This window comes from Scomber japonicus, chromosome 23, assembly GCF_027409825.1.
Source record: "Scomber japonicus isolate fScoJap1 chromosome 23, fScoJap1.pri, whole genome shotgun sequence".
Lineage (NCBI taxonomy): Eukaryota > Metazoa > Chordata > Actinopteri > Scombriformes > Scombridae > Scomber > Scomber japonicus.
In genome coordinates, this window is record NC_070600.1 from 18,843,991 (window position 1) to 18,854,790 (window position 10,800).

At 39.6% G+C, this 10,800-nt stretch overlaps 1 protein-coding gene across 1 annotated transcript; it reads right to left on the bottom strand.

Annotated features, from left to right (window-relative positions):
* Positions 1–412: 412 nt before the first annotated feature.
* On the bottom strand, positions 413–3,035 carry rps16 (ribosomal protein S16). Its single transcript, XM_053344193.1, has 6 exons — positions 2,982–3,035; positions 2,839–2,890; positions 2,219–2,320; positions 1,382–1,478; positions 1,217–1,264; positions 413–604 (listed from the first exon to the last, which is right to left on the bottom strand). The coding sequence occupies exons 2-6, from the start codon at positions 2,884–2,886 to the stop codon at positions 459–461; spliced, it is 441 nt and encodes a 146-aa protein (XP_053200168.1). The 5' UTR covers positions 2,887–2,890; positions 2,982–3,035; the 3' UTR covers positions 413–458.
* Between the last annotated feature and the right edge of the window lie 7,765 nt (positions 3,036–10,800).

Here is a 10,800-nt window from a genome sequence, read left to right on the forward strand (position 1 = left end):
TTCATGATCACATTTTTCTGTTGGAGCTACCTCAGACTGATTTACGGATGAGATTATGTTGCTTGTTCTTTAAGACACTTATTTGCACTCAGTTTACTTTAAAACAAACAAAGTAATTCCCCAATACTGCACACATACAGTGCTCATTAGCATCCTAACTGATTAGTGTTGTTCTGTAAAAGTCTTCGTAATGTATTTTTCTAAAACAGTTAGTTATCCAATGTTATATTTTCAATACACTAAGCCAAAGGGAAATATGTAGTTTACTATCAAATGCATGTCTGAACTATAATCGAGACTTAAGATGACAAAGTGTATTGTACTTCATGAATACAGCAATTCCAACTCAAGCCATTCATGCTTGCTGAACTACTATCCATTTTTTCAATTTATGAATAAAAACTTGACAAAGTGAAGTTCTGTGTTCCTCCAATTTATTATGAAAATGTACAGGGCAATTAACGGTAGGACTTCTGGTAGCGGGCACGGGCTCCAGGTCCACCGAACTTCTTGGACTCGCAGCGACGAGGGTCGGCAACCAGCAGGGTCCTGTCGTACTGGATCAGGATGTCCTTGATCTCCTTCTTGGAGGCTTCATCCACATCTACAGGGAACAAAACAACACTTCAGGTTATTCTACAAGCCCACCGTTCTGTCCAAAGTGTTAATACATTTTCTATACTTGTGTCTCTACAAAATGCAGCCTGCATCGAGTCCCATGTATTAGATTGTCACATCCAAGCTGAGGTGGCTTATGACACCACAAAAACATGATTCCTTCTTCATTGAGCTCTAATAAAAATATGTAATGGGCTTACAAAGTAATTATTATATAACCCAGGTAAAAAATCCAAAATAAGTGGCCTACTTTTTCCAAATTGTGATCAGTTGTATTGTTTAGAAATAGTCCCAAGCAGGGAGTTTCTTTAAGGGTAAGTCAGTCACAAGGATCTGATGTACCAAAATTTACACATTTGACCACCATCCCAATGTATGTGGAGCATAGCTTTTAAGGTTGTGTCATATTCTCATTCTTTATGTTTATCTTTCTTTCTAACCAAGAAAAAATCTCAGTTGAGAAATATGTACATCTGTTGCCCTGAAACGAAGATTATCTACTTCTCACATTTTCATGTAGTTGAAACATTTACAGCAAGCATTTTCCACAATGTAAAGAGTGTGATGTTTATACACTGAGTCTGATTGTAATACTTACACTTCTGGTAGTATGCAACGAGGGCTTTGGAGATGGACTGACGGATGGCTGGAAGAGGGGAAAAACATACAATTAACGAAACGTGAAATCAAAAAACGACTGCTGATAGGTAGATATGAAGCATAAATTCATGACTGAAAAGAGACAACCAACTCTTCTGCTTACCATAGATCTGCGCGACATGTCCACCACCCTTCACTCTGACTCTGATGTCAACTCCAGCAAAACGCTCCTTGCCCAGCAGCAGCACGGGCTCCAGAAGCTGAAAAGAGAGAGCATATAATAACGTCAAACATACATCTTCAAAAACATCAAGACAGAAGGACTGACCATTTCCAGCAAGAAAATCATGGATGCAGCCTTTGTCAATTACAGCCCAAAAACTATTAAACTACCAATAGATATCAGAGAAGCCAGTTCACTAAATATTTTTAAGAGAAAGCTTAAAACTAATCTCTTCACTTCAGCATTCAATTAGCTTTTCTATCAGTCACTACTGCACTTCTATATTGAAACGTTTCATTTTTATGCATTATATTTTATAGTTTTTTTATTACTATTATTATTATTATTATAATATTTCATTACTGTTGTAATTTCCTCTTTTCCTATTTTAACATTGCTCTATGCTCCTCCTTTTAATGTGAAGCACTTTGCTGTAAAGCAATTTGAGTTACATTTGTCTGAAAGCTGCTATACATAGAGATATTACTATTTATACTGTTGTATGCTGGAGCAAAGTGCTGAATCCCAACTAGCTTCAGATGGACAGACATATTCAGACATATGCTACCATCCACAATATTCATTTAAAATAATCCATCTTGTATTATACTTTCAGGAACAGTAGGCCTCCACTCCTCGTTGTCTTGAGATGTACAACACTGACACCCACACCATGACCATCCTTACTCTGAACTGACCCATTAAATAAGAAATGTCCAAGCCCCTGCCTTCAGTCAATCAGACATGTGCACCCCTGATGTGAACACCCTCTCTCACCTTGTACTGGAGGGTGGCAGGCTCCACCATCTCCAGGGGTCTGCCGTTCACTTTGATCAGGCCATTCCCCCTCTTGCAGTGGGCAACTGCTGTGGCGGTTTTCTATTGACAAACAAAAAAAGAAACAGAAATAAATGTTAAGTGGCTGAAATATGGAGTCAAGTGAGTTACAACAGATACATCACGTGGAAATGAATGAGCCTTAAATCCCGGCTTTATCACAACCTTCTAGCTGATGCCAACTCATCTATTGGACTATATGAACATCATGAATCACATAATTTAAGAAAGTAATCTGTATTTAAGTTCAATACCTAATTTGTCATCCACTGCCTGTACACCATCAACCAGGCTAGTTAGCTACATTAGCATAGAGCCAATACACAGCGTCTAACAAGTGATTTACAATCATATAGACCAGAAATAGCCATTCACAGCAGTTACAAAATACCTTGGAGCTATAAATACCCACACTAAAGTGTATTTATCGGTATATATAAGAGTGTAAAAAGACGACACGCTGCCGCTTCATGTTAGCTACGTTAGCTTAGCGTGCGTTTGCTACACATACATGGTGGCCACAGCGCCACATGTGGAATAAATCCTACTATTTTACTTACTTTACGTCCAAAAACCTGGACAGACTGCAGAGGACCTTTAGCTGGCATGTTTCTGAAACACACAGGGTACAATATTATGTTAGAAAAACAGATTAATATGTGTATTTCTGTTCGTTTTTAGCGGATCGGGCTGAAGAACATACCGTCTTCAGCTAGGGTGCCGTACGGAGAGACCGACGGGGTTTCACAAGCCGAACATCAGGGGCTGCTGCACGACACGTCACATCGCTTTGTGGCAGGAGTTTTACGACAGCTGCTCTTGCTCTACCTCCATTTTATAGAAGTGTCTCTAGACTGTGAATCTGCTCTAAAAGGTGTAATCATGTGTGTTGAGAAGATTTGGGGATTAAATGGCTTAAAATGGACCATGGATTTTAACATAATGAGCATCATAAGTGTTGGAAATGATTTAACAGGAGATACAGGGCATCTTTTCCAAGCTGAGATCACACTTTTTTTATACATGGACTTTTGTGAACACCTTACTTGAGATAAGATAAGATGAGATAATATATCCCTTCATTAGTCCCACAATGGGTCAATGAATAATAAGTACAAAAGCAATAAAAACAATATTAGTAACCTAAATAATACAGTAAAATAGTAGTTAATATTATGTGCATGAGTAATATTAATGTTGGGTGATAATATACCTTTGAGAGTTTGATTGTTATTGCACAGATGAAAGTGAATATAGATAGATAGATAGATAGATAGATAGATAGATAGATAGATAGATAGATAGATAGATAGATAGATAGATAGATAGATAGATAGATAGATTTTCCACATATTTAGTCTACTTTTATAGCTATAAGATATAATTCAAGGAGGGAAATAATCCAGATCATTTCAGGTCATATATTAAAAGTAATTCTAATCATCTCACAATCATTTAATCCTTATTCAAATCTGACAACCAGAGATACATTTTCAATCAGACAGAGGTCCATAGGCTATTTATGACTTTTCTGTTTCAACTTGCTTTTATTATCTATTTTTCTTGTTGTCTATGTAGGTCTTAAGCAGAGGAAATCAATAAGCCTAATTGGTTTCTTTCCTCTCCTTGCACATTGATTTTTGTTGTTGTTGTTTGTATGTATTCGGTTGATTTTAACCAGTGCACATAAATAAACCAATATGGGGTCATCCTCCATTTATCTGCTTCAGTTTACTAGTTGTGTGCATTATGATCACTGTAACACTGTCATACCCTACTGGAGCCATCATGAATAGTATTCATCTTTACTGTGACTAGATAAAAAAGTATGCTGTGGAAAAAAGTGTTTACTGTTTCAAACACATTTTGACCTTCTAACCGGCTAAACCTGCTAAATTAAATGTTGTAAACAAAACTGCATTGTGGATTGCAGTTTGGTATGAGGATGAAACAATTGGGAAAGCACTGTTGTGATAATATTATTAACCCACCCGTGCTTTTCCTGCTATGACAAGTCAAAATATCTGCTGTAAAAAGGTCTATTAACTCACATCAGGTTCTGTTGTTACTTTAAAATCTTATCATATAATAAATCATAGCAGTTCCAAGAGTGTTTAATATTTCAGAAAGATGACACATAAGTATTTTGCTCTCTACCATTCAAACTTAGAATAATTGACCAAATATGTGGTCAAACGCAACCATTTGGAAACACAGAAGTGAACAGATTTTCTCCACTACCTTGGAATGATAGATTGTATTTTCAGACAAGTAAGCATCTGTCTAAACAACAAAAACAGAAGCAGCAGCAGCAACCATGTTCCACTGCCAAATAAAAGGAACAGGTCATGATCCAGCAGCAAAACAAACAAAAAAAGAATATTTGGATTTAGTTTCTTTAGTTGGATGTATCCAAGACATTTTGATAAATTGCACCCAGCTTATAAACTATCTTGATAGTAATGATAATAATAAGAATTTCCTATTCAGGGGGATCTGGTGGAACCAAGTCACATTTACATACATACAGTATATATTAAGATATAGATTTAAAATATTGCCTTTTATTCCTGAATTATGTAATCCAGAAAATCAGAAATCACATCACATTAAACCCCCATAATCTGTGATGTGTTAATAGAAATCCTAGTCACCTGGTTAATGTAGATGAGACAATACTAATCTTCCTCATTCATTTTTTTCTGAAGCCCTCAACAACACTGCCCTCTGGTGTTGGTGAAATTAATAACACAATTTCAAGTGTGACATCATCACCACTTCAGATGAGGGCAAAGTTGTATTATCAGCCAGAAGCTGTCTGGCAGAGATCACTGCAGAACATTAATTTTGCACGCATTAATGCCTGACAGTTCGCATCAAACTACACAAACAGCAGCTTGGTTTCATCAAAGCTCATTTTTAAGCTTGTGAGTCCAACCACAGAGATCATGTGGTTCAGTACTACTTGGCGCTGAGTAGCTGAGGGTCAGTGTATGGGACTAGGACGTGACATGGGAAAAAGGAAATGGGGATCTTTTTGGACACCCAATGTTAAACTTTAGTCCTACACAAGAGACAGTGTTTGATCTGACCACAATGTTGGACGATGTTCATCTGAGCAAACTAGACCCTGCAGTTTGTGGGAGGAAGCTGGCTTCAAACGTTCCTCACTCTGCTTTCTCATGATTCATCATAGCAGTGCAGTTTACAAAAACAAATGCACTCTGTGGTAATTGACTTAATGTGAAAAACTACTAGGACAGAGCCTTGAGGGGGACACTTGTCAAGAATCTCAAGCACACAAATCCTGCAGCCTGACACTGGAGATGAGTGGAAAGTGTCAGCATCAAGGCTTACCCTTAAAGGAGGGAAGCAGCAGGGCCATTCCTGGGTCAAAGAAGGTCTGAAGAAGATAGATAGCGTCTTGGGAGTCTGTATACAATAGTGTGAGTCATGTGTGCGGTGTGCAGTGCCTACCTATGCCTGACATTTACTGCAGCGAGAATGGTGTTTATAGTGTCAGCCACGAGTGAACAGGCACCTGGCTTCTTTTATTGTCAGGGAGAATGCATACTCCCCTCGGAGCTGCCTGCTGATGGGCAAGTCTGGATGGATAATAGTTTTTACTTCTCTCAGTCTCTACTTCAGCACTGCTCAGACTCTAAAATTCGTGGTAGGATGGTGTACACAGAGCCATTTATGTTTCTGGGTATAGACAACAGGTTCATGTGCATTAATTCTGTTTTTGGCCACTTGAGGGTAGCGGAACAAGCTGTAAACACATAAATAAAGTTGTTATTGTGAACGTGAACAATTGCCTAATTAAAGCCTACATCAAGTAGACAGAGAGGAGCATTAGTACACATTTGGAGTTATGTTACTAGACAGAATACAAAGGGAAAAGTAGATTTATCACGATAATATAAAAGTCAATGCAAAGATGCTAGTAGACGCATATTTGGCCGCGGCAGCAAGAATTGAGAAGTTAAAATATTTCAACATTAGCCAAAAATCCATATGTATCCTGGTGCTTTTCCCGCAGACGAACGGAAAAAGGACAGAGACTGGAGGGAAATAACTGATAGCTCCAAAAAGACATTAAATGCAGAGTTTATCTCTATAGGTAAACCCTTTCACATTACATTTGTCCATTGTTAATGTAAAAATATTGATTATTGCAGCTTTAAAGGTATACTTTGCAGGAATTGTACAAAAAAACAACGTACAGCCTAAAAAGTAATGCATTTGTCTGCAGAGACTCTGCTGTGTTCGAGTCATCTCTGGGTGTCAACCTTTGTGCTCCAAGCCAGTGTTTGAGGTCAGGACTGGTAGTTTAGCCACCAGCATACATCACTGTCTCAGTTTTCCTCCTCTGCTCTGCTCTGTTCTCAGTGTCTATGTCATGGTTTGAGTGTCTGCTTGACTGAGGACAGGGCTGAACTTCACACACAAAGAGCAGAGAGGCCACAGCAGACAGGATGAAGCTCTGCACCTTCCTATAGGGTTATGAGGAGGTGTGTAGAGGTGTGCTATAGATATTTGTGCTTTAGAAACAACCATAAAATAACATATTTATCTGGTTAATTGTTCTCATCAGGGTTGTTTGCTCTCTTCCAGGGTTGTTTTCTTCTTCTCGCTCGACCACCACTGCTCTCTCTAGGAGGAGGAGGTTTCAATTTTGAATGACGAATCCTACATAGTGTACCTTTAAAGTAGTCTCTAAGTTCACAAGGCTTTTTTTAACATCTCAAACGCCTGTGTTTAAATGAATGAAGACAAGCAGAAGGTGTTTGGACCTTTTCCCTAATGCTCCCGTGGTGACAAATGAAGCTTTCCCCATTAAAGAATCATATTAGGCTATGAAGGACCAAGTGCAGAGCCCAGTCTGGTCTCTTCTATTAAACACTCTCTCATTCCATTTTAGTTAATGCGTGTGAGTTCATTAAAAGAAACAGTTACATGCAAGGGCTGTAGCTGTAGAGACACAGTGTGGGGACCCCAGATTGGATGTCAAGCTTCTAGATAAACCTCTGTTTGTATTGGTGTTATGCCCCAAAACCCCCACCCCCGTCACTGTCTGCATAGGAAACATGTTTAAGGCTGCAGAATCATCCCTGATTTCCTGTTCTGTTCTGCAGCCCACTAAAACATACAATCCTTTTGTGTTACTAACTGTCAAGCTCATCTTACAAAATCCAGACCTCTCAACCATTTGAAGTTAAACGTTCTCAGATTACTGCTTTGGGTAGTGGCAGTAGTATTTTCAGCAGAACTGTCACTGAGTATACTCAAAACCCCACACAATCACATTTTAACTGTTTTCTGTTTACAGATGGTAGATAAAATCATAACGTTCTTAAAAGATCCAAGGCTCTTTAATCCAACTTTTTTTTTTTTTTTTTTTTTTTTTTTGACATAAAGAGGCACACACTGCTTTAGAGCTTGCAGAAGGAGGGGAGTCTGCAGTCATCCAGTAAAATAGCTGGCAATAAATAAAGACCACACCATATATGTGCATTTCCTCTGCATGGCCTTATGGAAACACATCACCTGGAGGTGCGACCCCTCGACCTTGTCTTGTCACAGCACCCTGAGCATGAGACAACGCTCTCAGATTTACAGGGGAGGAGATGCTGTTCCCTGCCTGCTATTGCGTCTCATTTGACCATAATAGGCCTGGCGGTGGTAGAAAAAGTGTTGCCGGTAATTGAAGTTTCCCTGAGCAGAAGGAGAAGATCTGCTAAACCCAGTAGGCGGAGAGGCCGAGAGGGGCGCAAAAGGTTTTGTGAGGTATACAGAAGCGGAGTCGCCATGGCAACCAGGGAAAACTCTTTTGGGCTCATGAGGCAGAAAAGTGTCTTCCCTGAAAAGCAGCTGTGAGGCCCATGAATCTGCAAGTCAAGAGAAATATGATTCAAGGCAACAGGTCTTACCTTTTATATCCTTGTGCAAGGATCCATAAATAGCTCTCTATATCTTACCGTTCATCTGTGAAACATTTAAGTGTAACATTCTCAATTTTATTACACACGCACAATTCAAGCTGTTCAGATTCATGCCTTAAATAACCAAATAAAGCAGAAAATAATGTATTCACTTACACATAAATGTATACTGCATATCTATATTTTTTTCTTATTTTGAAATCGACATATGTTTGCTACTGTAGATGATAAAATCTGACAGCTGTTGAGTGGTGCATATGCAAGCCTACATCACATTCAGGCCTCCTTCTCTTTCTAAGAAACAAAAATCCCAAGGTGGTGCACCAAAGTGTCACAGAAAGGGGGATTTCCCTGAAACTGGCTTAAAGTAACCCTTGAAAGTGAGAGGTACCAAGATGGTTGCCACCGCCCCTTTCTTTTTTGCCTGTCGCTGTGCCATGGCAGCAGTAAATATTGATGTCTGTCTGCCTAACTGGATGACAGCTCATAGCACTAAAATGTAGCCCGGTATTGAACCCTGGTTTGGACTTGAGCCCCTTCCATTAATTTGGCTATTTCAGCACACATTTACCACATAGCGATGGGCCTTGCAGCTGTCCCACGCTCTGTCAACTTCCATCTGGCCTTCAGAGTTGGGGCCACAGGATAATGCTGAAGTGAAGCAGGCTCAGACGTGCAGTGGGCATATTGTCTTTCCTCCCACGATGCAATGCTCTGTGGGTAACAGCGCTGGATCCATATAGCCAAATTTTATGTCCTTTGTCATTTCCCAGCAAGTTTTCTTTGCTGCAAGACTTTGACTGATTTTCTTCTTCATTTGATTATTTGGAAAAATGATGGAGCTACCCTTTATTTGCAGTAGAGTGGAGAGAAATATGAAGGTTTGCAGTCATTTTAGACAATTTGACATGCCTTTTATACACAGATGTGGATCTTGCATATCACACATGTGTACATTTATTGCATGTGTCTTGGAGGAGGTATCCCTGTCATGATCTTTCTGAAATCTCTTCCTTAATGTCTCATTAAAGGGTTATTTTGGGAGCTATCCTTATCTGAATCAAGGGTCTAAGGATACAGGGCGATGTATGCCGTACAAGGCCTGTCAGGCAAATTTGAGATTTGAGGTTAGATAAACAAAAGACAGTCAAACTTTATTTGTACTGTACATTTTTTTAAACAAAGCTGACCATGGTAATTAACAAGCTTAAAATACCAAAATAAATAAGTTAAAAGAAAACAATAGTCATAACGGTAATGAAAGAAGTGTTGCACAAAACAAGAGCGAGTCAAAGTGTCAAGCTCAACTCGAATTGAAAGCCAACGAGAAGAGGAGGGTCTTCAGGAGCACCTTAAAAGTTTCTACATCCTTATATGAATAAGTAAGCCGCTCCAGAGATTAGAGGCAGCCACCGCGAAGGCCTGCTTGCCTCTATTTTTGTACCTCATTGTACCTATTTCGGTAATCATATGGGAAAAGAAACGAAGCAAAAATATGCGTTAAATCTATTTATTTAGTCTAGTGTAATCTTTGAAGCACAATTCGCTTTCAGCATCTGCCAGATTCAGAGATGTGTTGAAGCTATGGGTTGCGTTGTCATGGGGACGCAACCACAACAAGATCATTGGCTGATGAAGTGTCTCAGTCGATGAACTGTGCCAGACGAAAGTTCAACAGGTTTATACTTTTTTAACAAACATACTGGGTTAGGCATGTCCATGAATGCCCCATCAAGGCACAGGGTTCATTAGAATAATCGTAATTTATAATTGGGGACAGGTTTCTTGAAACAGGTGTAATTCACCTTACTGTGAGATTTTTATATATTATTTATTTATTGAGAGAAAAATATATGAATTCAATACTCAGAGAAAAAAGACTCAATTACTGTTTGTGGGCTTCATGTAAAACTTGCATTCAGGATATTCTTATTTTTGAATTCATGTCAAAAGATTTTTAAAAAGAAACCCATTCTTCATCTGTTTTGACTCTGCACATAAAATCCCCATCATATTTTGGTTCAAGAAAACAAAATGATTCCAACCCGCTCACTTAAAACGCCTCATTACTTGTTTCAGCGAGGCTCATTGTTTATAGAGCAGGTTGAGGAGCTCAAAGCTGCACTTGACACACTGAATTCATGCAGCTGATCTGGCAGGAGGGCAGAGCCAAACTTGCCAACATAACAGCCTTTCACTCGCCATTTATCTGCGCTGTCACACATGCACCGGTACTTCCCCTCGATCAATCTCACTCACTTACACACACGCGCACACACACACACATGCACACACACACGCTCAGCTCACCCACACAATCTGCAACATCACCCTCCTTCTTTTCTTGTTCCATCTCCCCCTACTTATTTCTCTCCATCTCACCCTTTCTGCAAGTGTGTGCCTGTGCAAGTGTGCGTGTGAGTGTGCATGTGTGTGTGTGTGTGTGTGTGTGAGTGTGTGTGTGTATGTGTGTGTGTGTGTGTGGGTCGACTCTGGTCAGGGTTCATGTACGAGGCAGTGGCAGTGGGGTGAGGACGGGGCCATGTGGGGTCTGGCTGACACCGGCTGCGATAAAGC

Coding starts and splice junctions, on each gene's coding strand:
- rps16 (XM_053344193.1), bottom strand. CDS start 2,886: ATGCCAGCTAAAGGTCCTCTGCAGTCTGTCCAGGTTTTTGGACGTAAA. Junction 2,321..2,838: donor TCCAGGTTTTTGGACGTAAA/GTAAGTAAAATA, acceptor GTTTGTCAATAG/AAAACCGCCACAGCAGTTGC. Junction 605..1,216: donor CGTTGCATACTACCAGAAGT/GTAAGTATTACA, acceptor TGTTCCCTGTAG/ATGTGGATGAAGCCTCCAAG.